At 42.9% G+C, this 27,989-nt stretch overlaps 2 protein-coding genes across 5 annotated transcripts; both read right to left on the bottom strand.

Moving 5' to 3' along the window:
* Positions 1-380: 380 nt before the first annotated feature.
* ahctf1 (AT hook containing transcription factor 1) lies at positions 381-21,086 on the bottom strand. 3 transcript variants are annotated; one of them, XM_076155427.1, is made up of 40 exons: positions 20,853-21,086; positions 17,858-17,984; positions 17,556-17,712; positions 16,854-16,956; positions 16,291-16,471; positions 15,687-15,894; positions 15,369-15,485; positions 15,143-15,227; positions 14,880-15,030; positions 14,509-14,641; positions 13,932-14,113; positions 13,680-13,741; positions 13,428-13,556; positions 12,898-12,988; positions 12,648-12,737; positions 12,373-12,513; positions 12,043-12,147; positions 11,729-11,825; positions 11,131-11,254; positions 10,976-11,032; positions 10,713-10,859; positions 10,110-10,300; positions 9,767-9,911; positions 9,494-9,625; positions 9,124-9,274; positions 8,777-8,927; positions 8,578-8,673; positions 8,260-8,404; positions 7,903-8,118; positions 6,981-7,737; positions 6,300-6,764; positions 5,971-6,070; positions 5,728-5,849; positions 5,309-5,628; positions 2,737-5,223; positions 2,303-2,573; positions 2,052-2,219; positions 1,884-1,969; positions 1,709-1,797; positions 381-1,217 (listed from the first exon to the last, which is right to left on the bottom strand). In XM_076155427.1, the coding sequence occupies exons 2-40, from the start codon at positions 17,976-17,978 to the stop codon at positions 1,019-1,021; spliced, it is 8,772 nt and encodes a 2,923-aa protein (XP_076011542.1). In that variant the 5' UTR covers positions 17,979-17,984; positions 20,853-21,086; the 3' UTR covers positions 381-1,018. The 3 variants fall into 3 exon arrangements, with proteins under 3 accessions (XP_076011542.1, XP_076011543.1, XP_076011541.1); XM_076155428.1 differs by having other exon boundaries at positions 2,303-2,543; positions 11,729-11,828; XM_076155426.1 differs by having other exon boundaries at positions 11,729-11,828.
* Positions 21,087-22,309: 1,223 nt separating this feature from the next.
* On the bottom strand, positions 22,310-27,951 carry LOC143004980 (PWWP domain-containing DNA repair factor 3B). 2 transcript variants are annotated; one of them, XM_076156197.1, is made up of 14 exons: positions 27,806-27,951; positions 27,479-27,574; positions 26,967-27,277; positions 26,605-26,845; positions 25,647-25,796; positions 25,477-25,547; positions 25,048-25,124; positions 24,830-24,890; positions 24,661-24,736; positions 24,496-24,546; positions 24,133-24,374; positions 23,344-23,565; positions 23,116-23,204; positions 22,310-23,031 (listed from the first exon to the last, which is right to left on the bottom strand). In XM_076156197.1, the coding sequence occupies exons 2-14, from the start codon at positions 27,483-27,485 to the stop codon at positions 22,959-22,961; spliced, it is 1,671 nt and encodes a 556-aa protein (XP_076012312.1). In that variant the 5' UTR covers positions 27,486-27,574; positions 27,806-27,951; the 3' UTR covers positions 22,310-22,958. The 2 variants fall into 2 exon arrangements, with proteins under 2 accessions (XP_076012312.1, XP_076012313.1); XM_076156198.1 differs by lacking the exon at positions 27,479-27,574.
* Positions 27,952-27,989: the final 38 nt, after the last annotated feature.

The following is a 27,989-nucleotide window of genomic DNA, read 5'->3' on the forward strand; positions in this document are numbered from 1 at the left end:
CACATATGCAGGGAATTGAGAGACAACCATTATTACCAAAGTTTAAACGTAATGCATTATATTTATCAAATAGCAGTCATCAAAAATAAGACATTCTACATCAGTTCACCAGAAAATAGCCTGTGTGTGGTGGTTGCTATGAACTTAAGTCATTAATTAAAGGTGCCCATGAACAAACATGTTCCATTTCATAAACAATTGTGCAATTCAGCCTTTCAGAACATACAGGAACCCCATCACATACACATCAGTTAGCATTGGCAATAGTGAACAGGTTTGTGCATCTTTTAATCAAACCCCACACAAATCTACTTTAAATTTAAGACCATGGCATAGGCAGTCTGATCAAATGCATTCAAAACACTTCAAACATCAAGATCAACTTAATTATTTATTGACTTTATTTGGAACATAGCAAAAGACTATATACACATGTATCAGTAGAAATGTCTCCACTGGACTGGTTGCCTTTCTCCTTAAATAGAAAAACAGCAGGCCTTCAAATCTTTAAAAGTAAACATTAAAAGAAGAGAATGTGATTAAAACCTCTTTATTAGAGGCAAGCTGACTTAAGTCTGGTTTCTAAAAACCTCAAAAAGCTCCCCAGCAACCGCTTTCTTTTGTGTCATTTTGTACCAAGAGATTCAAGCCGATTACAAGGGCGACAAAAAGTCCAACACAAAACAGCCACAAATGAGTTACTATAGCAAACATAATCAAGTTTGTATGAGTAGGATATGCAAATTCCAAAAATATAGTCCTCTTCTACACGGCCCTTCTTTAGTGTGTTTTTTCCTCAAAAATAGATTTTCATGCCTCATCACTTTTCTTTAGAATACCCAAGTAGGAAACTAATAAACAAATATCACTGTTGTACTATGAGTCATTTTGAGAAAATAGAATCATGAGTTTAGTTAAGGAAAAAGTGACTAGAAGGCATTCAACACTTGACAGCTCCTGGTTCAGAATTTCAGATGGCCGCCTGAGGTTTCGCTGTGTAAAACCACCAACAACCTCCTCAAAGTTTCTTCCTCCGTGTGATAGGTTTTGTGAAAACGGTGTCCAGTATGCGTTTGCGCCGAAGGTTCATGACCGATGGCTGGGCGTCTCCGTCCTTCCTCCTCTTCTGTGCTCGGGGAGCCGGATCAGATGGGCTGGGCAGTGGTGAGATCAGGGCCGCTTCTGCTACTGGGGGAGGCTCAGGAACAGCTTTGGACCTTAAGGCAGAGTAATGACAGGAGGTTTTTAAGTACAGCGTTTAGGTACGATGGCATCGCAGATGATAGTACAGAGGGTGTAATTACATGCGTGTTATACCTGAAGTGTAAGCTTAAATCTTCAGTATAGTACAAAGTATCACGCATTGCTCCTGTACATAACCATAATTAAAGTACGGCTGTGTATTGGCATTCATGGATGAACAAGGTCTTGTTCCATATCCAGCCTGCACATAGCATCATGGTTCACAAAAACATACCGCCGCAAAGACCAAGTTTGGAAAGTCTAAATGTTTTAGAGAATCTGACCAAATTGGTGTGCTTTAAATTCAGGTTCTGTCCTCTGCAAAACAAACCCATCCAAGAATTTGGACGTTCCTGGAGAGCTGAAGCCACAGTAAATACACCTGTGTAAAATAGCCTCCAAGTGGGATTTAAATATGCATGTTAATCACTGAGGTAGGAAAATAATGTATAACTTTGTGTCTTACTGGGCTGTCCGCTTGCCAGTTTTTCTGGTTTTAGAAACAACATCAGCTTTCTCCGCCTCCACATTATCATCTTCTGAAGCAATTTCATTCTGGAGAAAAAAAGAAAAAGGCACCGTTGAACACAAAACACTCCTTGCTCATCACTTCTTCCTCCAAATCCCTCAGAGACACTTACCTGAGCAGCTTTGACGTCTTTTCTTTTGCTGCGAGTGACAGGGGGCAGAGACGCTTCGGTCTGGAGAGGGGACTCTGCTCTCTGGGCTGAAATGCAGACGGAAGAGTTTAACAGATGGCTATTGGGGTGAAGGAATGAACTAACAGGTGGTTGGATGAATCAGCTGACCTCTTGTTCTCCTTCGTGAAGGGGAGTAGATGAACGAATGCTCGCCCTGGCTCGGCTCGTTGCTCTCTGGGACCGTGTCGCCCTTCACACCAGCTGGGGGAACCTGCTCCACAGATGACTTTGAACTCCTCTTACTGGCTCGTGACGTCTTTGTGACAACTGCTCCTCCTTTAATTGTAAAATACACTTTTCAATAGTCTATATGCGAGCGGTTTGTTGTGCTAAAGTGGGAACCGTTGATTCATACTGACCTTCCTGCTTCTCTTGCTCATCCTGGAGCCTCTTGATGAGGGCGTCTGCAACAGGGGTTTCAGAATCCACCTCCAGTGGAGTGTCCAGTAAAGGAAGGTCTACTTCAGGGTGGTCCCAGAGCTTGCTTCTGGTTGGCCGCCGGGAGTTAGTGTGACCCACGCTGCTGATCACGCTGGGCTCAAGTACTTCTTGGTTTTCTTTGACATTTTCAACATTTGCTTCCCCCGTTTCCCTGATGGTCTGGGGATATGATACAGGAACCAGTTTCACCTGAGAGTTATATGGTGATGAGCAATGGATGGATCATGGAAATTAACATTTGAAATGGAATAAGGCTTAATATTGCTGGACTGTATATGTTTCTTAATATTACACTCTTACTTGGTGTGTTATGAGAAAAAAACAAACAAAAACACACTATGCTTTTCCTTACCTGTGGGTAAAAGTTTTGGGTGGGGTGGCTTGAGAGACAAGCCACCCTGCTGGGGCTGGAGGGTTGCAGCTTTTTGTCCTCTTCCTCATCCTCATCCTCATCCACCTCCAGCAGAGCAGGCTGGGCCTCTGAAAATTCCATCTTATTTTTCTTTGACTTCCTCCTGGCAGGAGGAGCCGAGATGTCTTCCTGCTCCTTCTCTTCTTTCAAAGTATCCAACGCTGCTGGTGCCTCCTCGTTGCTACTCGGCGCCCTGCGGCTGGCCCTCCTTGGCGTGCTTTCCCGCTTGGCCGCACGTTTAGCTGGGGTGGGTACAGCGTTGCTTGTATTTGTGGCCTCAGCTTCTTCGTCCTTCTCCTCCATTAGAATCTCTGCAGCCGCAAGCACCTCCTTCATACTACTTCTAGTCCTTTGGCTGGTCCTTGACGGCGAGGCCCGCTGGGAAATACGACGTTTGCCTGGAGTCGAGACCTTGGCTGCGACAGTCACAGCTGCGTCATTATCCGTGGCGTCCACATGTTCTTCCTTTTCGCCGTCTTCCACTCCATCTTTTGAAGCCTCGGGCTGAGCTTTGCGAGGAGTCCGCTTAGGTGTGCTGGGCAACACTTTGGTTTCTTTGACTGTTTTACTCCTTCTGGATGCGCGGCTGGGTGAGGCAGGGAGCTCCTCCACCCTCCCCTGCTCCTCTGCCACCTCTTTTTCCTTTGTGAAGGGAGAGGTAAAGGTGACTGTCCTCCTCTCTCTTGTGGACCTCCGTGTTGGCGTGGAAGGAGCTTTCTTTTTCCTCTGAGATGTGATGGTCTCCAACACAAGCTGTGGCGGCTCTGGCTGGCTACTTGTGCTCAACACCTCTTCCACTTGTTTCTCTCCGTCAGCATCTTCATCTTCTCTCCTTACTGCCCTCGTGCTTTTCTTTTCCTCCTGTTCCTTGTTTTCATCTTCTGTCTCTTCCATACCTTGTGGAGAGGCAGCGGGGCAGTGGACCTGCTCTTCCACTGGAGAAGGAGCCCTCTCCGAATCCATCTCAACAGGCCCATTCATTTCAGGCTCTTGCTGGTCCTCATGTGTTGCTGGTCCATCATCTTCCTCTCCCATCTCCTCCTGAACAGCATCATTAGTTGCCATGGTGTCTTTGCTCGACTGTTCCTCCACATCTGAAACTGCTGAGACCTCTTCCACCGCACTAGACCCAGAGATTGGAAGGCTTTCCGACTCTTCGCTATGGTCAGACTGATCTTGATTGAACATTGAAGGCTCCATTTCTTTTGGTCCTTCAGACTCTTCCAACATCTGGTCTGTGCCTATATATTCAGTTGGTGGATCAGTTTGCTGGTCCTCATGTGTTGCTAGTCCATCATATTCTTCTCCCATCTCCTCCTCTATAGCATCATTAATTGCCATGGTGTCTTTGCTCGACTGTTCCTCCACATCTGCAACTGCTGAGACCTCTTCCACTGCAGGAGACCCAGAGATTGGAAGACTTTCAGGCTCTTCGCTGTGGTCAGACTGATCTTGATTGAACATTGAAGGCTCAGTTTCTTTTGGTTCTTCAGACTCTTCCAACATCTGGTCTGTGCCTATATATTCAGTTGGTGGATCAGTTTGCTGGTCCTCATGTGTTGCTAGTCCATCATATTCTTCTCCCATCTTCTCCTGAACAGCATCTTTAATTGCCATGGTATCGCTGCTGGACTGTTCCTCGCCATCTGAATCTGCTGAGACCTCTTCCACTGCAGGAGACCCAGTGATTGGAAGACTTTCAGGCTCTTCGCTGTGGTCTGACTGATCTTCTGGCAATGGAGTTTCTTTTAGTTCTTCAGGGTCATCTAATATCTGGTCTGTGCCTATATATTCAGTTGGTGGATCAGTTTGCTGGTTTGTAGGCTCTAGCTCAAGCAGGCCATCTACTTCAGCTCCCACCATGGTTTCCAGCTCGTTCCTCTGGTCCACCTGGACGGCATCTTCAGTTACGGGAGTGTCCAGGTTATCTGTCCCCCAAAGAATGACATCTGCTTTTTCTGAGACATCATTAAAGTCCATTACAAGAAGCTGGGCAGGAGGTGCATAGGACTGAAAATCATTCTCCTGGTCATCTGTGGACAGAAGAAGGACGTCCGGCTTTTCTGCCACTTCATCATTAATGTCTGTTACAAGAAGCTGAGTGGAAGGCATGTAAGACTGTACGTCGTTCATCGGTACTGCGTCTTCCTCTTTATGACCATCTTCCTCCAAATCCAGCATCAGAGAAAAGCCTCCCTGTGCTTCAGCTGCGGCATCGCCTGTCTCCTCGGTTTGTTCAAGCTCAGGGAGACCCAGCAAAGGTCCATCATCCACCAAGCCGTGCTGTCCCTCCACTAGCTCCAGTGGAACCAGAAGAGTGGTAGAGGGTTTAAGCTCCATGTAAGAGGATTGTTGCCCCTCCATCTCTCCTTCATCTGTCCCAAGTCTCACCATCACCACCTCACTCTCCATTTCTTCTTGTACCATCTGTAACAGGAAAACAAAACACACAAGTTGTTTGAATTTCACAGAAAATGAACCAAACCCACCAGCACATCCAGTGACTGATTACCTTCAGCTCTGGGTTGGATGTGATCAGAGCGAGTGTAGCAGCTTCGGCCTCAGCCTCCTCCTCATCTTCGGACATATTGGGCAAGTAGTGAGTGTGTGCTTCTTGTACAAACAGTGGACTGGGTTGGAGCGATGGCACCCTTCCATTACCCTGCACCTCCTCAATGATCTCCACTTCACTCCCAGAGTCCTCTTCTTCATCCTCCTCCACCTCTTCACCCTCCACCTCCTCAGGATGATCAGACTCCTCCTCCTCTTCTTCCTCCTCCTCCTCAGAGTCGGGGCTAGAAAGTTCTTCACTATCATTCACACTAACTACAGCTACGGGAAAAAGAAAGCAGTTGCAGTCAAAGTTGACACTTGAGAGAATAAGGATACATTTGCAATAAGAGATAAATCTAAGTTTATATAGTTCCTCACAGTTGGAGTCGGTTCCAGTCGGCTCTGAGGATGTTACAGAGGCCACTGATTTTTGGCTGGTGAACACTGGGGAGCCTTCAGGAGCCGCATGCTCCTCGTCTTCTGCCTCAGCTAGAGCCTCACTGAGAGAGAGAGAGAGAGGGGGGGGGGGGGTGAGCTATTTTCAGTGAAAGTCCCAACTTTCTAAAAACTGGATTAGGAGCGGTGCCAAGATATCCACCAGCATCTTAAAAGGGTGGATACCTGCTGGATGAGGTCTGGTTATGTGGTCCAGTGTGGATTCCTGAACGGACGAGAGGGGAAAGATCACCAAAGAGATGTCGCTCCACAAACTCGGTCAGATCTGAGGGTAAATGAGCAAAAGCAACTCCATTAAAATTAGTTCACACAATTTTAACTATTAGTATCATCCAATAACAAATTTTTATCCACAGTAAACACAACCAAGTGTTACTATATCATAATAATTACATAACATTTTCATCTTCCATTTTTGTAACAAGAGGCCACTTTGATAAACCTGAACTATGACTATGACAAGTTGAATTGCAAGTTAAAGCCGTGGCACTTACCGGAGGTTTCTTCCTCTATATCACCTGCAGGTTCTTCTGCTGCGGGTACTTCAGCTGCAGGTTCTTCAGCTGCTGGTTCTTCAGCAGCGTGCTCTTCAGCTGCGGGCTCTTCCGCTGCGGGTTCTTCAGCTGCTGGCTCTTCAGCTGCGGGCTCTTCCGCTGCGGGCTCTTCAGCTGCGGGCTCTTCAGCTGCGGGTTCTTCCGCTGCTGGCTCTTCCGCTGCGGGCTCTTCCGCTGCGGGCTCTTCAGCTGCGGGCTCTTCAGCTGCGGGTTCTTCTGCTGCGGGCTCTTCCGCTGCGGGCTCTTCCGCTGCGGGCTCTTCAGCTGCGGGCTCTTCAGCTACTTCCATATGTTCAATGATCTCTTCCATCTTGGGATCTTGTCCTACGGTGTCGGTTAGTTGATCCTGTAGTTCTACATCTGGACTAGTGTCCATATGCTCAGCAATTTCCTCGACAGATGTTGCTATAAACATGGAAATTGTTAATTAAGACTTTACAATAAGAAAAAAAATGTCACACCAATATAATTCAACTTCTGGACAATAAAGGTTTTCATGTCAGTGGCCTATTTACAGCAGTTATACTGTATAGGGTGTTATAAACCGTATACCCAATGGAAGTATCAAAGCGTGTGATGACTCAACTCAAATATGTCCGTACATATGGCAGAACTAATTACCTTGATTGTACACCAACTCGTCTTTGTGGCCAATAGGTGGGCCATCTTCCTGTGGCGTGTTTGATGCAACACTCCTTTCATCCGTTTTGGAATGTGCAGCCTCTTCCTCCTCCACATTAGCCACTTGTTCAAGACCAGTCCCTCCAACTCCCTCCAACATTTGGTCTTCCTTCGGCCCTGGTCCTTCATTCGATGTGTCCTTTGATGTCAGAAGAGTTATTTGCTCATTGGGTGATAAGGCATCCTCCTCCATGTCTTGTTTCTCCAAGTCTTCCTGCTTCAAGTCTTCCTGCTTCAAGTCTTCCTGCGCCAAGTCTTTCTTTTCAGTTTGTTCATTTTCAGGTGGGGCTTTAATGTTTATTACGACAACATCTTCATCACTCTCTGTAGCTCTATGTTCATCCTCTCTTTCTGAGGCAGATGCATCATAGAATTCTAGAGTGGTGTCTGTTGAATGGACAGGTGTCTGACTGGTTTCCAAGCCCAAGCTAACTTGTGCTGGCATCGTGTCCTGTATTTCCAAAGCTGATGGTCCAGTTTCTGTTTCTTGTGTAAAGGATGACTCACTCTCGGAGCCTCTTAGCTGTGGCGAGGGTATACCACCTTCTGGAGGCAAGAATTTTACATGTTCTTCACCTTCCCCATCTGCATCTTCTTCCTCCTCTCCCTCCTCCTCCTCCTCCTCCACTTCTGGCTGCGGGGACCAGGTTTGACGAGTAGTCGTGGACAGCAAGCTGATCTCACCTTCTGCTGCCATCTATTGACAAAAAAAGTCATCACATTCTATACTCATTCAAACAGAGAACGCAGCCAGCCAGAGAGGATGACCAGAAACTAATTTGCCTTTTAAGGAACATTTCTACTAAATGAAAAAGATTGTTGTTTCCCCAGATAGATATTTTTGTCAGTATATGATGCTTACCCCATTACTCCATTGGATGCCTTTCTCAGTTTCTGTAATTTCGGTGTCTTCAATGAAGGTGATTCGGCTTTCTTTGCTGCGAAGCGGTGGGGTGATAGAACGACCTGGAGAGGCAGAGGGCGTGGCAACAGGTGTGGGTCTCAGGCTGCTGCGCAGGATGGACTGTGGAGTGAAGGCTGAGAACACAGGACCAGAGGCAACCAGGGCACGAGCTCGCTATGAAGATAAATGCAAAAAAGTGTGAGTAATAACACCAAAATGTAACATGGAAATACATCAAAAGATGGATTAAATATGTTGGACACCATGGTAGGTAATAAGACCAAATGTCATCATTGTCAGCATTTGTGTCCTCACCTTGACCACTTGAGGTGTTTGCAGCAGACCGAGTTCAGGAGCCTTGTAGATGCTCTTTGGAGTAACCAGGGAGCAGGGAAGTTTGGGGGAGCCGAGAAGAGGCCGGGGGGTCTGACAGGAGGGGTGAACCACCAAGTCCAACAGCCTTAAGCGCAGGAAGCGCAAAACAAATGATCAAATGAACAAATGATGTTATGTACAAAACAAAAAGGGAATATTGCCTACAATCAGAACTGATTTTTAACTCCCTTTTTATTAACAGATGTACTGTAAATGGAATGATTCCCTCACACTAACTTGAGTTCTTATTGAGAGTACCTTGATTTTCTTTTGGATTTCATGGTGACAGGAGTTCCCAAAAAGGGATCAGGCATAGACAGGGATGCAGGCTTGGGGCTCTGAAAATCTGCAGCTCTTGGAATGATAGAAACAAGTGGAAAAGGTTGAGAAAATAACGTCATGAAAACAAACGAAATCGCTGCCATTTGGATAACCATTTGAGGATTTTATGTCTTACCTCTTGGTCGGCGTGGTCTGTGGTGAGGGTCCTTTGCCCAACCATACTTCCTCAATCTTACTCAGGACATTATTGATGAAGCCAGCCCTGGACATCACCTTCTCATTGGTAGAGTGTCTGGTGATGGTTGACAGCGGCTGGGGCCGAGACACTGGAAATGTATTTTGATATTGTAAGTGCATTGTTTTGGGCTTATAATATCAGCACAAGCACCAGACCATTACATAATAGAGGATATGAAGCCCCTCTCTTTACAGAATAGATTATATTAATAGTTAAATCATTATATTAAAAGAAGAAGAAAATCATTAATTTGAGTGCTTGAATCGTGAATATCCTCTCCTTACCTTCTCTGCGTTTGGTGGTGCTGGTGTACTGGTAGGGCTTAGCTCTCTCCATTGCCATTTTCATCTGGACTCTGGGCAAAACTTTCCCATACTGATCTAATATAGAATTCCTGGTGTTGGATCGCTCTTTTAGCTTTGGGTCCCGCTCGCTCTGGGAAGGAAGAAACAGACATCATAATTACAGATTTGTTGAGTCAATGTATTAGCAAATATGAACGTTGTCATAAAATGACAATATCGCTGTTTGGGCTAAATGACCTTAATTAAATCCAAGAATAAAATAGAAACATTAAGCACTGCATCTTAAAATAGCTACCGACTACTAGTCTAGTGACAGCAGTAAACTATGTAAAATGTGTGTCCATCATACCACCAGGTTCATTTTGAGGCTCTGGTTCAGCTGCAGGGCAGGAATGTAGTTGGCCTGCTGAAGGTAATGAACCATCAGCAGTTCTCTATTCTGAAGACCTCCTGTACCCTGGAGATGCTTCTCTAAACATTCCTAAAACACAAACCAAAGCACCAAGAGGTTAAGGTATTGACTGTCAGATCCAATCACTCTTTAAATGGTTAATGTGCAAGCAGGCAGATGGCATAGTAGATACATAATTCACAACAATGACCTAATCTGTTCTTCCTCTACCTGTTCAGTGAGGCCCAGGGGCAGTTTGAGCAGCTCCTTGGTGAGGCCCAGCTCTTGGCAGCTTTCATACAAGAAGCTCAGTAGTTCTCCCATGTTAAGGCGATTTGAGTGCTGCCGAAGTAAGGACCAGGCCTCGATGAGACACCTGAAAGAAGGTCAATGCTCACCACCAAGGACTTGATGTTCACTCGTTTTCGATAATAAAAACTGCTTTTGTTCTCAGTTCAGTCACAAACCTAAACATTACAGTCACGTTTTAATTAGTCAGTATCTCCCTTTTGCTAGTCTTCTTAGAAAAAGCTATATTTTACAAGTGTACAGAGCCCTCTCTCCTTGCTCTTACCTGTTGTGTAGTAGTACAGAGAGGCAGAGTTTAGCCTGGTGGGTTGAAGAAATTGGGGGCTTTGTGGTATGAAAGTATCGTAACGCCCCCGAGTGTTGGCCTTGGCACATCAGCGCTTGCAGAACGCGTTCATGCTGCCATTCAAACCGGCACTGAGAGGCAGCTGGATGCAGTAGCAGCTCAAGGGAACTCTGAACAAAGCAGAAGGGAAATCACATTTTGACTACGCTGAACAGAAACACACTCAAAAGAACCTAACATTTCAAGGAGGAGGCTGTTGCAATGCAGAAAAGCTGTAATTAGGAGACTGATCAATTATGACATAGTAAATAAAATGTTTTGTTTTTTTTAAAGTTTTTTTGTGAATTCAGTGAAGTGGAAAAAAACATTACGTTGTGTTGATGAAGTGCTGGTAGAGATTCATGGTTTCTGGGTTTCTGATCAAATAATTTCCTAAATAATTATATTAATCAAATACAACAACCTTGGGGCCAAAGATTGACAACCCTGTTCTAAATACAACAAAGCTGGTCTGCATTGCTCTTCCTCTCTGTATCCTATGTTTAAATTGAATATCTCAAGACTAAGAATATGTGTATAAACCTGATGGTCGCGATGGTCGAGTAACCAGAGGCCCTGAACCAGTTTGACCAGTCCTATGGGGATGGCAAAGGCTGTGGGGAAAGACTCCACTGATGCCCCCTCTTTATTTGGGAGGGAGTACATGACATCCAACAACAGGTAAATCACCTAGGGACAATGGGTCAAGGCTCATACACACACAGTGGGTGTACATATAATATATTCCATCCAGATGATTGAGCTCCTGGGCCTCTTTGAACAGGGGTTTATTACTTTAAGGATACAATTGCGTGTTTGGCAGCTTCTTCAATGTTGTCCAGCAGATAAATATCCAGCAAGGCCTGTAGATCAAAAAGAACATTATTTCAGTACATGCCTACTCAACATCTATTGATAGAAGATAAATAACATTTGCAAAGAAAATGATTGAAACGCTTACATGCAGTGTAGGAGGTGGATACTGCCCTGTCCCACCTTCATCTCGTTTCCACAGATGAACCAAGCGCTCACCACAATGATTAACCAACCCGTCAACCATCAGGCAGTCTGCACACCACTTACCCCTGAGCAACCAAGGGGAGAGATTCAGCTCATTGGTTCAACAGAATGCAAATTTGATAAAGCCTTGTGACTTATAATGCAACATGGATGGACAGTAGGTTAATGTATACAAGCGAACACTGTCAATTATGCTTTGTTGTAAAAAGCTGATAACCAATACAGATTTGAACATAACCAATGGAATTTAAGTCAAACCTTGACAATGAACACATTAATTTCATCATTAATCATTTAGTTACATTGTGTTATGTATAATACAAGCATTTATGTCTCCTGAAAAGACAAGAGACTTAAAATTAACCCTTTGACTCCTGAAAATTATGAATATCTTTGAACTTAAGTCTCAATTATTTAAAAAAAAAATGACTGAAAAAAAGAAGGAAAAAAAAAAGAGAAGAGAGATTCCTAATGAAAATCATTCTAAATGGCAACCCTTCATTTATGTTCTTAGCCGTATTCAAGGAAATTCTACTCACTTTGCCAGCCTGGTGAGCTCCTCTCTGCGGATAGTGCAATAGTTATAGATGACCGAGTGGCCATAGAAAGGTCTAGAGATCGGGAGAGCATCATCATCTGCTGGGTAGTTACAACCCGTAGAGGGACAAAAAAAGAAAAAAAAAATTAAAACAAGGACAAATATCAGTGTTAGAAAGCTTTTGGCACCCCTAAACAAATTCTATTCTATGCTTATTCTTGAAATTTAAACTTCTGGAAGAAATTGTGCTGTCAGGACCTACCAAATAAAGAAAATGATACCACGGGGTTAAAAACATTAATTGTGCAGCTTTACCTGATCCCTCGGGTAGCAGGCCCGTGCGACAGAACCATAGGACAACCTGAGCATATTGGGAAATTAAACTGGACACCATGTTCTTGTTCATCAGACCCACCAGGCCTAAAAAACACAAAATGGTCACAGCCCATCAACATCCAGAAGTTGTTCAAAACAGCACATTAGCTTCTCAACTACAAGCTATGTTTAATCAAAAAGATACTGACTCAAGAGTGGATCAAAATATCCCACTGACATTAGATTTGCATAACAATTTGATTGACAGCAGAGCAGGGCTTGTTCCCAGTTCCCCTGTATTTGTGGATGTTATTGTGCGAGTGTAAATACCTCTCTGAGTGAGTTCTTGGGCCTCACTAAGCAGACAATGAAATATGGTACTGAGGTTCCCCAGCAGTCTCTGGCTGTGTTGCAGCAGCTGCATAGTCTGAGGATCTGTGAAGTTGGATGAGCTGTCGAAGAGTGGCGCACCTGGGGACCACACACACACACATTTGACATGATACCACAGAGTTGTGTGCCATCATTTACACAAAACTCATCAGATATGCGTTTCTTCATCATTAGAATAGCCTTTTGGTTGTAAACGACCATTGTGAACTTACAGATGCCATCCAGCTCCTCCTTGGTCTGGACAACTTTGTTCCATGCCCACTCCAGGATGTAACGCAGGTTCAGCGCTGAGCCTGGTTGTTCTGTGGATAAACATGTATGTGGTGGGATTAGGTGAAGCGATATGACCAAGATATGTGCTGCGTGTTTGTGTGAGAGATCTTAAAAGTTGAGGTTATCAGATACCGACCAGCATGTAAGTGAGATTGGTTGAGCAGGTTTAAAGACAGGTTGACCCCTTACCTTCCGCAGCCCACTGCTTGATGCAGCCAGTGATCAGTCCCACAGAGCTGGTTTCCACCGCTGTGGAAAAAATGGCATCCAGCTGCTGCTCCTGGAAGCCAACATCATTCAGTGCAATTTTAGAGAAAATAAGTTGTTGTGTTTAAAATTAAAATTGTATTTAAGGTTTAGTACAATGTTAACAAGGCCCTGCCAAGATAGGGCAGACAGTCCTTGTGCTGTGCCACCAAGTTTAATCAAAATCAGTTCAGAAACCAACAGGCGGAGAAGGAAACAATACCTATCTAGGTCATAAAATGACTTCTATATGAAATTTAAAAAAATATTGACAGGAATCCAGAATCTGGAGTGTCACTAAGTCTTCCATTTCCCTTCATTTGATGGATTGGAGTTGGCATGTGCATACCATGTGTGGATATGTGTAATGAACTGATCCTAGACGTCACCATGAGGCGTGACAGTGTCTATGTGGGTGAGTGGGTGTGTGTGTGTGTGTGTGTGTCTGTGTGTGTGTGCGTGCGTGCGTGTACCTGTGAGAGGTTTGAGACCTGAGTGTCTGCCAGGCGAGATGAAAGCAGGCCTGACATGAGGCAGCGTGAGTAGCAATTGGAGATGATGTCACTGGAGCAAGGAGCAGCTTTCTTCAAAAAGCTCAGGGACTGGTTTAAATAACAGGAGATGTTGACTTAATATCAAGTAACGTGAGTCACAATGTCAATTTCAAGCGAGTTTCAAGCTTGTATGGCTTTATTCAAGAGGAGGTATGAAGATCAAAAAGGTACCTCTTTCTGATACCCAGAGCAGGTTAAGTGCACAATCCCAGAGTTGAGCAGGCAGGTAGCATCTGAAACATGAAAGAAAAAATAAATAAACAATCACATATTTGCGGTCCACTTTAATATCACAAGCCACAATTAAACATATGGGCAAGAAAATAAGCATGCAAGCCAAAATCCACACCAACAAGGAAATTACTTTGCACTACAACTTTGCATATCCAAAGAACAGACCAATAAACACAGATCTACACCTACCAAAGTTGTATGTGGTGGGGTTAAAGTACTGTTCTGGAGGAGGGCAGGTGAAGGGAAGACCCCTGCTGAGGCTGCGCTCATGCACCATCACATCCAGCAGGGTGTTTGGGGACACCATCTGCATCACCGAGTCCAGAGACCACACAGCCAGGTAGGGACAGCTTTGCAGAGACTCCCCGGTTCTGACAAACACATGCACAAGCAAGTGAGAATAGACAAAGAAATAATGACACTATAGGTAACTCAATCAATCATCACAATAAAGTACGCCTTGTTTTCCCAAGCCCATTCAAGATGCTTTATTATACAATTCAGGGTTGTGTATCTGTGTCACAAACACATCTTAAATGATTAAGACATTTTTTATTTACAATTGCATGATTATATTAACATTGCTGAGTGCTCTGGGCACACTGACAGAGATTGAAAATTATAGTGACAGGCCACCGAGTAAGATCAGTTCCACTTCAATTGAAAAGAAAGCTATAAAAGACAAATTAAAAAATACAGAACAATCATACAATATTTTGGATACCTAAGTAAATCTACAGTTAGATCAAATGAGTCTGCACTGTACCTTAAGGAATCTGGCATTTGAGCGTGGTACCAACGGTTGATGTCAAAAACACCGACGTAGGTGGAAGGCGTTGCCTGACCGTACGCCTTCACTTGCCAGCTGAAGAGAGATACACTGGTGTCTGGAGATGCAACTGAGAGGAGGAGGAAAGAATGAGATCAAGGAGATGGATGTGCCCGGTCACAAATGGTCAGATTTTCATCACCTCGATATTACTAATGAATGGAGACGCAAGCAACAAAAGTGCACATTAAAACTATAGATATTGCAGAGCACTCATGACTTGCAAGAAGGCATCTGTTAAATCTGCAGAGCGAGTGTCTTGAGACATTTCCATTCAGCCACTGAAATCTCAGGAGGAGAAGGCAAACCTTCATTCATGCTGTCATCCCTGTCAGGATGGGGTCGGAACTTCTCTATGGTCTGGCAGCTCAGCAGGCGGGTGTTGGTGGCCTGGGCTCTGTGAGGATATGCTGGTCCACTCAACTCCTGACTATAGCGTTCCTCGCAGTACTCCAGACCCTAAGAGAGAGATGCAAATACAGTCCATTATTAGTTAAGTTACAAAAAAGACCAAACACAATTCAATGGATGCAATCACCCATCATTTGTTTTACATTCAGCCTACACAAACCTCATAGATGATCTTCCCAGAGGTCAGACACGTCCTTTCACTGAAGGCCAGCTGTAGAAGATGGAGGCTAACCACATCACCCTCACTGTATTGAAGATGAATTTTAGAAAATATTTGGTAGCCGTTTAGACTACATAGACATGACGTGGATGAAGTACGTAGACAAGAAATGTATGAAATGTATGAAATTCTACACACAATTAAAGAAGATTCATGAAAGACTTACAGGTCCTGAGCAGACTGGACAGCCCAGAGATAGCAACAGTTTCTGGGGTCGTTCTCTGGCTCCTGAAAGGTGAAGGCATGCACGGGCAGCCTACCACCCTCTAACTGGGAGTGGTACCTAGACAAACAATTATTCACACATGAATAATAAATTAAACAAAAAATTCTGAGTCTAAAATACACACACAAGGGTCTAAAACACAATACAAATGTGCAAGAGCACAGCAATCCCCATTATTAATCACAACTGGACATTGATTACACATGGCTCTCACAAACTCATAAAGTGAGAATGCAATCCAGATGGAAAAAGACTCACTCTTCTTTTAAGGTCTTCATGTTCCACAGCTGTAAATACCCGTCAGAGAACCCGACAGCCAGCTGGTTGGTCCTGGAGATGTACTGCAGGGCCGTGGCTCCGACTCCGGTGGGTCCATTCAACTGGAGGCAGAGATGTCTTCCCTGCCTGCTACTAGCTTCTCTGAGCCTGGGGATCTCTGCGGGAGATTTGGTCACTACCTCCAGGTCTGGCAAAAGAAAGGTAAACATAGGAAGGAAGGGATTAAAGAGGGAAAGAGTGGAACGTGACTAGAGTGGAACGTGACTGCTGGAAGAAACAGGAAGAATATGTGCTGTGATTGCAGATGCGGAAAACGTTGAAGAAATGCCTTAAAGATGAACTTGTGAAGGCTCACACACAAAGACCGTCACTCCATTCTGAAAACTGGTGGAACTGTGAGACCCACACCCACACCCACACCCACACCCACACCCACACACCCACACACACGAAAGGCTGACAAGCCGTGCTAAATGCAATAAGAGCAATTACTCGAGGTAAGCAATTTAATGAGTGAAACAAGGAACAGAAAGGAAGTTAAAAATATGCATACACAGACCTCCACATCACACAAGTGTCTCACCTGAAGCCTCCAGTTCACTCTGGCTGCAGGACAGGTCATCCAGACAGAGGTCCACCAGCAGAACATGGCCAAGATCTGTCACCACAGCAGCAATGCCGAAGAACCAACGCAGGCTCTGGTGGAGATGCTGAGTGGAGGTGCTCGCTCCGCCATAACTCACCAAGGGCTCAACGGCTGTGATCTGAACAACACACACAACAACGACAATACGCATGATTTTCAGGGTAAAAAAAAGAGTCATTATATTTATTCTATCTTTTCAATCAGTTTAATAGAGACAAGCTGCACATTAATGTTTACTCTTTACTCTTTAGACCTGTAAAGTCAAGTACTATTCAATATAACACCCTTGCTCTAAACCCTACCTTTGTGCAGCTGAATATTCATTGACATTGTATCACAGATGTGCGAATGAGCTCAGTGGTACTTGTTGTGGCCAGAGTTGGTGGTGTTACATAAGACTGCTGTTTATTTAAAGGGGTCTAATCACATCTTGCAGGCGTCTTATACATCCCCTCGTGCTGTGTCAGCTCATCTCTGTAAATACGAGTAAGACAACTCACCCTGCCTGGTATGACCACAGCTTTGACTACCCGCGAGAGGCCCAAGTCATACAGACACAGCACGCTGCCCTCTGTTTCCTCCAGCCCGACCAGTAATCCTGACCTGGTAAAACCAAACAATTATAAATATAATCTGATTTGGGATGAAGAGGCAGACAGAAAACTTATCATTCCGGTCCTTGACACAAGAGAATTTATGTTCTGGAATTAGCGTTTGATATTTACAAAGCATCGTTATTACAAACCAATGACATTTTCTGACAGTTCCCCACAAGTTATAATAACACACATGTTTGTGTATATTCTGGTGCCCCTCCCCTTTTTTCTTCTTCTTGGGAAAAAATGGAGGGGTGGCTGTGAACATGGTGCATTGTTAACTGTCGGACCAGAATGATGCCACACTGCTGATGATGATGATGCCAAGCTGAACCTGTGATATCATTGTACTGACAGCATTGAAGTCATCTGAAACTTCCGGGATATTATGTCATGCCATCGTAACTGGCATGATTCTTATCACATAGCCGTGTTCTCATTATTGTTTCTGTTTTGTTTGTGTGTTTTCTCTGCCCCCCCCCCACTGTATAAAACAATCTACAAAATGTCTCATAACGACAAGCTCAGTGTTCTGTCACTCAATAGAAATATCCAGTAAAAATAATTAAATAAATTGAAAGATGAAGTGAGTGAATATGAACTGACCTTTTGAGCCAGCTGAAGTCCCTGGCAGCGAGGAGACTGGGTGGGTGCTCACCTCCACCTCCTCCACTGAAGCAGTAGGCAGACAGCCGTTCCCCCGTCACCGCATGGACCACCTCCAAATGGGGACCACAGGCCAACCAGGCCAGCCCATTGCGACCTTCACACACAGACACACATCAGCCAAAGAACACAGGGTCACAGCTAGCAGGTTATAGTCTGGGTAGAAAATTACCACAGGTGAGTGTTAGCACACAAGTTTTTCTTAGCACACATCAACACTGGCTCTTACAAAAAGTGCTTACCAACAGTGAACTTCCCATGAAGCACAGAGTCCAAGGTGATCTCATCCTCCCCTAGGGCATCTGTGGTCACTCTTGGGAAAGGCAGCAGGCTGCTTGTGACTTGTGCAGTCAGGTCACACATTGTTCACTGTGCAAACACCAAAGGACAGGTGTGAAGGCTCAGCCACTACAAGCAAGAGTAGACCTTCCTGAAATATCGCCAATGTTTATTCCCCAGAGATAGTTACTGGCTCACTTAATGTAACAAATGGAAATATAACTAGAACTGCAAGACTGATTGTATTAAAACTGATATTGTAATTGTCAATGCATTTGCGTTTTTAGGGAGGAAACACGAGTTCCAAACGGTTAAGATAAGACTGCCACATAACTATCAGAGTGCAGTTACATGGGAGAGAAAACAAAAACAAATCTCATCATATCAAGGTCTTCACTAAAGTAAACAAGAACAAAATTACAAACATAAAAGGGCACTAAAATATAACACGATGAAGGCATCATCAACCAAACGTTTTGTTATAAATGTTGCACCCGACTCAGTGTTGCACAGTGCAGGCAGAGCTTTTCATTAAAACATAACAATAAACAATAAAACAACTCGAGAAAATCAAGTACACTATGAGGGGCCACACTGATAAGTTATATCAGAGATGGCAACCGTTTAACGTTTTAACTCTCTTACTTCACAGATTTAGAGGCTATGCCGGACCAGTGACTGAAAACCAGAACACTGAACAGTTCCTTTTTGTTTTTTCATTTTATTTTACATCCCAGGCGGGCCAGGACGGTGTTGGGTGGGGTTTCTGGGTGGGATGTCCTCTCTTTGTTTTCGTTTTTTTCTTCTCTCTTTCTTGCTATCACAACCTATGATGCGATTTGTACTAGCCTATATTGCTGTTTGACATCATCCTGTAAAAACTGTATTTACCCTATGACATCATTGCATTTCCAATCTACTTGGACTCTACCTGAGGGTCTACGTATAAAGTTTAACAACAATAGTAGTGATAATACAACCTTCCTTCTTTCTTTCTATCTCCTCTTCCCCCTCCTTTTATATAAAAAATGATTTCAAGTCAGCAAAGACACCATAGGTATTTTTAAGTCGTTTTTTTTAAAAACTTTAAACGTGTATTTGTCAAATATGTCAACAAATCTGTTGCGAAAGAAAAATTTCAGTGGCAAATGACACTGGTGTGACACATTGAGTAGCTCTTAGAAAAATAACATCTTTCCATTTAATCATGGAGCAATACTGAAAAACATGGAAACCTCTGAAAACCGATTCTGATCTAAAAATCCACTTCAGACTTAATCTGCTCTGCTGCCTTTTGTAATACAAAAGAGTTCTTTCACTGCAGTTGCAGCCACAGTTGTCAGCAGTTCTGAGCTTGCTCTCAGTTGAACACGACAGCTGAAACACACACATTTGTTGTACGCCAGCGGTGTTGCATCCCTCATCTGTTAGAGCTACCAGTCATACCATTGACACGTATAAAGGCAACATTCAGCTTCAGCACAGATTGTAAACACAGTCACACTATTTGCAAGTAATTTACAACACAGCACAATGCAACACCACCGTATCATCTGGTCAGCAAGTTTATTTGCTATAATCTCTTTATATATATAAGCTTTCATAAAGTTAATACAAGCCTGTGGTGCTGCCACACATTTCACTATATGTAATGTATTTAACTGTTCTACCATAATATTCGTCTTTCTCATAAAGTAATTGATCTACTTTCTTAGTTGTTGCACTCAATTAATCAGTTAATTATGAGTCTGAAATGAATAGTTTGTTCTTGCGGTCACTATATTCCATTTGAACCTCTATTGACGTAATGGGATCACTAAGCATAGCGGCAACATGTTGGGACTCCCAAAGATAAGGTTCTGGTTTTTTAAAGCTTCTTATTTGGATACTTGCCGACCACAGTCACGGCGTGGATTATTCTACTCAATACTGCCACCTGTGGCCAAATGGGGAACATACAGGATTCAAGTCAACTCCCGCGCGCAGCGACTGTGCCACTCTGCTGCTGCCACACGGACACGCAGACACACTAACACATCAACAAGCAGGCTGTGGACTTCACAGCGGCACAATCACTTCACTGTTTTATTAATCTGAGACAAAAGCTACAGTACAGCAAACAAACCGGCAAACATAAATCAAAGTTCGCCATCTATAGCGTCTCTGTCACACGTGTTGAAGTCTGAAACGGTAGAATGTCATAATCCACAAAACCACAACATGCCACGACGCCCTACAAGCCGGAGCAAGTTGAACATATAAATGACAACTGTGTGGTAAATGTATTGGATTTGGAAAACAGTAAATGCAGCTAACCATTTTATGTTAGCTCGTGTTAGTACCCCTCGAGAAGAGATTCGCTTCATTATTATGCCGTAATGTAAACAAACAACTGACACGCACACACCTCCACGATATAACACACACAACACTAAAACACACACCAACATAAGACACGTCACATTGAATATTAGCGTTTATTTGGCGTGAACGTTGACTACTTTAGCGGACTGCCCAGTTAGCTAGCAAGGTCATATCGGATTATAACGGCGGTTTCGTGGAATATAGATAGAGGTAGATAAAGGAATGTTAAGTAGGGATTGGATATGACGACACGCCAAGCTGAAAGGAGCGTTGGGTTACGATTTGGGGCCTAGAGCAGATCACATACAGAGGTCTGACAGCAAGTCTGATCGATCGGCAGAAAAAGTGCTAACTGATAGCAAAGTGTGTAGGTAGCTAGCTACTTTGCTGTACTGGTAGCTAGCAGTCGCCAATCTAGCGGCGTTAGCTGTAGGTATGTTGTGGCTGACAGCCACATACAATTTGTACATATGGGTGGCATACTGGTCAAGTTGCTCATCCTCAGCGATGAGTTAAGTTTGTAACTGAGGGGTAATGATGTAGCTTAGATTAGCTCTCATTGCATGCGTGATGCAACGTGAGGATAGCCGTTACCTGCACACTGATGCTGACGGCTGTAGCAGAGCCAAGAATGTTTTGTTTCCCTTTACGAATCGTACGCCTCCTTCTTTCATCTGTCATAATCCGTCTCCTTTCAAAGTATCACTCATGTGTGTGGCCGTCTGACACTTCTGCTGACTGACAAATACGAAACGCTTTCTTCCCAAGTTCAGGTTTCAACGCAGAGCGCCATTTCCATAGTACGAACGCTTCTTCTTCCTCGGCGTTGCCTCTTGCAGCGTAAAGGCTGTACTGACAGCGCAGCGCCCCCCTTGGTTGGGCGGCAGTTCTGCTTCAACACTAATTCATGTGGCGTCATTTATTGTTAGGTTATAAAATAGTTCCTTTTAATGATCCCAAACTGGGGAATTGTTTTGTCGAAGCAGCACCACAGTAAAACAACACTAGTAATAAAAACACAGTAGTAAATCAGAACATAGTGGTAAAAGTGCAAATTATAATTAAAGGGCAGAAAGAGTGAAATGTGACCTAAAACCTAAAAAAAAACCCTCTAAATATATTATATTAGCTCACTCAAAATGAGAACTCTTGTCACCTGACGTTAGTGTATTCTGTCGTGGCAAGCCTCTCATCTCACGGCTATAATAACCTACAAACTTTGGGGTCTGGCATTTTCATTGGATGCTTTTCATTTCATTTACATTTTATATTTGCATTATCAAATTATAGTAGTGGGAGAAAGGAATGGAACCACCGCAGCGAGTTAGAAGGGAATGACATCATGAGTTGTTAGGGACATCTTGACGATGACTTTGCCAGAGAGCTTCACCAAAGTCAGGTGTGCGGGGGTTGTAGTGGAGTAAGTAGTTCATGTCCTCTGCTCCAGCCTGGTGGGCTGACACAACCAGCTGCTTCATTTAGTATGCAGCCAAATCAACTGTTGTTGAAGGCTGTGGTATTTGTCTATACAAATAGGTTTCATTTGACTAGGTCCACAGGATGTTTTTGTTTTAATCCATCCATCGTGCCAGTTTATGTTATACAAAGTCAAGAGGTTGTACAGGTCACTAGTCCAACACAGGCCTAATATGGAGACAAACTCATTCACACATATGGATACATTGTGTTCACGCCACCCAATACCCAACTACATGTCAATAGCAATTAAGAGTATTGTTACTGCTAATTGGTACGGTTATTGCTTGGATACGACTTTAGAAAATAAAAACAGAAGTGTCTGAATCCAATTCAAAGCACCAACTCTCTTCAAATCAATTTTTTAAACTGAGAAAAAAAAGCTAACCTAAGTTAATATACAATATATAAAATGAATATTTTACAATATCAGGTCTCTTTTAAATATTCACATTCATGGTGAATCACTAATCTCAGTTTTATACTATTTTAAACTATATTTTTTTTAAGGTTCAATGCTATAGAATGTTCAAAAGTTAAACACTCAAAATGTTATAGTAATGGGCTCAAAATCATACCGCTTAATATAAATATTTATTATTTATTTTTTTGTAAAACCAACCTCAAAAACACAATGAAAACATTTGTGATACATAACCAGACAAAGTTAGGTGAACAGATTGTACAGCATTTACTTAATAGTATTTGAATTTGTAAAATCAGCTTTTTGTTAATCACTTTTTATGTATAAAAAAAGTATTTACAGTGATTGTAAAAAAATAAAAAATATTAGCTCAACTGAGGTTTCAAGGCACACATTACCTAGCCATGAAATGCTGGGGGAGCGGATTACCCCTAAACTATGCTGTCTACATTCTGTCCTAACTCTGCTTCAATTTTCAATCTCCAACTATCCAGTCAATGTTGTTGAATTGCCATTTTTTCTTGTCCAAACTAAATTGTGTTTGTTCTTAAATTAAATCCACATTTTAGCTCAAAATATGCTGCATGCAAGTCTGCATAGCTGTAGCTACAGATATGCAATACAACAGCCTGAAATGTAGCAACAATCGCTCTGGACAAAAGTCAACACAAATTTATACTGACTGAAACCACATCATATCATAGTAGGAAATAAAGTCTCCAGATGAACATAATCTTACACATGATTGAAAACCGGGCTCTGTAGTGGTGTCCAAATGGTCTCAGGATCAGAGAGAACCCTTAATTTATCGTATTCATGTGTGCTGTTGTCTTCATGTGCTGCTCAATCATCAAATCAAATTCTTGTCTTTCTCTGCCAGGAAAAAGAGAAACACATTCATTGATCATATTCAGAAATCATTTCAAAAACGGTTCCGCACATGTTAAAACTCCTTACCTGTTGCTTATACATCGTCCCTTTAGGTACTTTTCTTCTGCCTTTTTCACTGACACATTGTCCACCCCAGCTATGGCATAGATGATTGCCTGCAGAGAAAGACACGTCTTACAACACTATGACTTGTGCAAACTTGTTGAAACCACAAACTCCATGCTACAGGCGCCATATTAAAATGAAATGAATACCAAGCCAGAAAAGTGCAAAGGGCTGAAAGCTTTAGCTCACCTCTGGCAGAAGCACATCCAGGATAAAGGGGACTCGTTCCATGGATTTCAATTCAGCAACACACGGGACTGTTGTCACAGCTGTTGCATACAGTTCATTCAGGTACAAGTACACCTGGTCTAACTGCTTCTCATCTTCCAGGTATATGTTGACCACCCGTCTGCGCTTGGCACTCAGAAACAAGTGAAGCCATCTGGACTGCTGCTGTCCACTAATCACAGCCTGTGTGAGTCAGAATGTGACGGGAGGAGAAAGAAACAGACACAGAAACAGTGTCTTCAGTGCTCCATATACTAGCATCTGGGAGCTAACTAGTGCACCCCATAACACTGCAAGGAACAGACTAAATAGCAGTGATGTTACAAGGTGATCTTCTACCGACATGTTTCAAGGCAGTTACACAAAGAGTCATACATTTGCTCATAAATAGGCCAGATGAGAACTAAAACAAGAGGAACTACTGGGGTATGACTGACTAGCTTCAGAACTGGGTCAACAACAAAACTAGCTTCCTCTTCAGTGGTAGAGCCCTGAAGGCTTTGCATGACTTTGAAGTGACATACAGATTATTCTACATTTACTCATTTGGCAAATGTTTTCATCCAGAGCGACATACAAATGAGATTTAAGTTCAACGCATGCCAGGGTATCGTCAGAGATGGAGAGGAGACAACAAGACTAAGCACACTGATTACAGGCAATTTGCATCAATCACTCCTACCATTACCAGTATGAAGTACATGCAAAGAGAATCCAGAAGTTCCGTAAGAAAAGCCTATCTGACCGTACCAGAAGGTGTCCATCCACCATGCGCTGCTTAACGATGAAATGCACCAGCTTCTCATTGGCACGGTTGTGTGCGGCATGCGTCCGGTCTGGCAGCAATCGCTTTGAACTTCTCCTGACCTCCTCCTGCTGTACCTGGAAGCTCTCCTCCTTGTCATCATCACACTGATCCTCTATGAATGAGTCACTGGCAATGATTAGTCTCTCTGAGGCTGCCTGCGGGTACTTCCTTCTCACCGGATAGCCTAATGTAGGTAAACAGCGCAATTAGGATCAAGTGGAACTGCAACCGTACTTGTTTCAATTCTGTGGCAGCCAAATACATGGTGGTACTACGTTAATGAATGTGACAAAAACTGAACTTACTCATGCCGTGAGCCATGTATTCGACGAAAGAGCCAGAAAATGAGCCACATGCTACAAAGACAAAATATGAATCCTTCTTGTGGTAAATGTATCTAGATAATGTTGCTTTCATTTACATGCATTACTGTACATGCTTCCATCTGCACGAGTCGTACACACACTTACCAATCCGCATTCTGTAGTCTGTTATCAGCTCCAATGACCATTCAATGGCCACACCATACTTTTCTTTGGCTTTACACTATGACATAATAGGGAGATGAACATAATAAATAGTGTGCCATTGGTGAGAAGAGACATTTTTTGCACAATGTGTACTATAAAGTATTCTCACCACAAGCTCGTTAGCTTCCTCACAGTCAAAAGGCTTCAGGGTTTTCAATGCCACAGATAACCTACAAGAAAACATCAACTCTTGATTATTACTTATTACTTATTGATGACACCACATCAGGTCATACAGATCAGGCCCACACCCTTCTTAAAGAGAGCAGGGAAATAAAACCTCAGAGGCACACACAGGGAGTTAAAAATCTTTTTTTTTGTTCATACCCCTTCTTTGTATGAGTCATTTGGTCATCGATAAACACAACGCTGGCTTTCTTCGTCTTACGGTTCACTCTTTTTACCTGCAGAGAAAAACAATACACATTTTGAAACATTAGGGATTCCCCATTTGTTAAGGCTTTACCACAGAGATTGAGCTAATAAAACAAGCAATTTCACTTTTACCTCGGGAAATTAACTCAAACTAGGCCAAATGAGTGAATTACCCATATTTCAGACTCACACTGTCCTTTAGTTCAAATACCACGATAGCCTCACTATGAACTGATGATGTTTACATGCACATTTTGCAAACAATTGATTAAAACTACCAAAAGTGAAACTACAGGTTTCACACAATGAATTGTAAAAAGAAAAGAAGCTACACTTTATGCTGACTAGGAATCAGTGACATATATACATTTTCATACTCACCACTGCAGGCCAGTCTGGACAATTTCTAAACTTGCACCACGCAAACGCTCCCTCTGTAACAGACGATGGCTCTGAAAACCAAAAGGATTTATGTTTAGTAAAAACATGCAATCCCATCCGCTTCTCGTCTATTCAGAGGCCATTTGCATTCACATTCAATTCTGTCTCACTTTTGTCTGCATTCATCAAAAAACTTGGTAGCTCCTCATCTTCTTCATCCTCCTCTTCCTGGAAGGACAAAGAATGCAGAAGTTCCTCATGATGACTCAGCTCTATAGATAGATCTGAAGATAGCAGAGACTCATCTTGACTTCCCCTGTCTGAAAACAAACAAATACACATCATTGTCACATCATTTATTGCCCTAAAGGACACAATCTGTACTGTGTTTACATAGAAGAAATTAAATATATATATATGCCTACTGTAAATGTATATACAGTAGGCATCCAAAACTCTAAGGCCATTTTGAAAATCTGTTTGAGGATCTTATCACAGAAAGAGAATGTGCTGAATAAAGAACAAGAGACTCCAATCAGCAAAAGAAGCGTCAAACAGACTACAGAGTAGCAGCCAGGTTTGCAATGTGCCGCAGGACTAGAAGGGTTAATGTAAGGTGAAGAACAGGAGAGAGATTGATACCACAGTGTATCAAAACAGTGAAACATGATGGCGTGAATATATGGGGGTGTTTTGCGTACTCTCGAGTTAGACAGCTGCATCGAATCGACTACACCCAACAAAGCAAAAATAGCACTTTTCATAATCTTCATAATTCATAATGACCCAAAACATACCTCAAAACTTTGCAAGAACTACTTGAGGACCAAAGAAGAGCAAGGAGTGTTGACTATCATGGACTTTCCTCCAATTACCATCCAATTTGTATTATATTATAAAATAATGCATTATAAATTTAGAAGCATTTTCACTATTGGTCTCAGACAATGTATATCAATCAGTATTTAAATTTGTAACATAAACAGAAATTACAACGCTGGCAATAATTGTGGATGTACATTATAACTGCATGTTCCACTGTCAGGTCAGGTGGTTGCTTTAAATATGCAATTTCTCATATTTCTACACAGCATTGCCTTCTTATGAGGCATACAGCAAATGACAAACCTTGCTCTGTTACATCAGGCTGATTAAGTTCAAATCTTGGTCTACAGCGTTCAGTTGAGCCTCTTTTCCCAGGGGCTGTTTTCTGTTGGCTGACACGCCCTCTCTTAGCGGGAGGACCATTGCTTTTGTGGCAGATGTTTACTTGTTCCGTTGTCACCTTCTGCTTGGCTTGTCTTGGATGACACCTCTGAGGGAGGACTTTAGAAGTGGAGTTGTTGCATGTTGAATACAGCTCTGCTGTCTAGAACAGAAGAGATGTATCATCACTTGTTGAATGCTATTTACATTACTTTGGAGCTGCTCAAAATCAGGATATCGATAATTATGAAATAATATTATTACATAAAGATCTGAGCAATCACCTTGTGTTTAGTGTGTTCTGGCTCCACATGCTTTGGTCTTGAAGGGGACATTGAGATGCCAGACAGGTTCACGGTCAAAGAACTCTTGAGAGGTGTGGAAGTCAGATTGGCTTCTTGTGTCTTCTGTGTTCGTCTGCTAGTTCTTTTTGGTGAGCATAGTAAGACTGTGGCAGTGGGTTGGCTGAGAATTGCAACATTGCTGCTTGGAGAAGTCTGGGATTCCTCTGTGGCTAAAGTTGAAACATTGTCTGAGGTCATTTTCCCTGCTGGTCTCTTTTTAGATTGCCCTCGTTTTGTTTTTCGAGCTCCACCTGAGGAGATGACCAGAAGAAAGCATTTAAGGTACATTTCGCAATCATAGTACTATGATCATCTGGAGTGTCATGCATTGCTCTGCATGTACCCATGAAGAACTCGACGTCGTTTTCTCGGATCGTTATCACAGACACGTCATTAGTTTTGGATTGCAAACAAAAGCAATAAAGACTGGACGACGGTTAATGTAGGGATACCTCTCATTTTTGTCTAATTTGATGTCGTCCTCTCTCGCTGAGACGTTGTACTTCAAATTCATTGGCTCGTAATTGGAACGTCAAGATGGACTTTTCCTGTCAAATGTAACACAGATCACACCCGTACTGCAATACAAACTGATATATTCGGCTAAACGTTTGACAACGCCCATAATATTGAATATTGAATATTTAGCCATGTAACACAACTACAACATGCACAGAGAAGTAGAGCTGTTGAGCTAACGTAAGCAATACATTTCATGACACTTCGATAGCTTTGGACAGCTAGCAATCCGTTGCGTATCCAAACATGCTGAAACGTACCTGGCCAATGAATGCAACCGTGCAAACGGTATCTAACACTAATTTACAGCGTAATCACTAAAATTACAGTTTCCAAACGCAGTTTAGGTTTATGTTCCGTCTTCTGCTAGACTATTCTGCTGTTGATGCGGAAGTTTTTGCACATGCGCGCTCGTAAGAAGGAGGCAAACCAATTCGCGCATTC

The sequence above is a fragment of the Genypterus blacodes genome, unplaced genomic scaffold (assembly GCF_046128005.1).
Source record: "Genypterus blacodes isolate CSIRO-AG114 ecotype Tasmania unplaced genomic scaffold, CSIRO-AGI_Gbla_v1 ptg000067l_1, whole genome shotgun sequence".
Lineage (NCBI taxonomy): Eukaryota > Metazoa > Chordata > Actinopteri > Ophidiiformes > Ophidiidae > Genypterus > Genypterus blacodes.

What these genes read in the sequence shown, in the direction of transcription:
- LOC143004980 (XM_076156197.1), bottom strand. An exon ending in ATACATGGCTCACGGCATGA is followed by an intron (nt 24,375 to 24,495) that starts GTAAGTTCAGTT and finishes TACCTACATTAG; the next exon opens with GCTATCCGGTGAGAAGGAAG. An exon ending in GGACGATGTATAAGCAACAG is followed by an intron (nt 23,032 to 23,115) that starts GTAAGGAGTTTT and finishes TTTTCCTGGCAG; the next exon opens with AGAAAGACAAGAATTTGATT.
- ahctf1 (XM_076155426.1), bottom strand. Translation starts at nt 17,978, where the DNA reads ATGTGTGACCTGACTGCACAAGTCACAAGCAGCCTGCTGCCTTTCCCA. An exon ending in AAGCTGCCAAACACGCAATT is followed by an intron (nt 10,860 to 10,975) that starts GTATCCTTAAAG and finishes CATTGTCCCTAG; the next exon opens with GTGATTTACCTGTTGTTGGA. An exon ending in TTCACGAAGGAGAACAAGAG is followed by an intron (nt 1,970 to 2,051) that starts GTCAGCTGATTC and finishes TCTGCATTTCAG; the next exon opens with CCCAGAGAGCAGAGTCCCCT.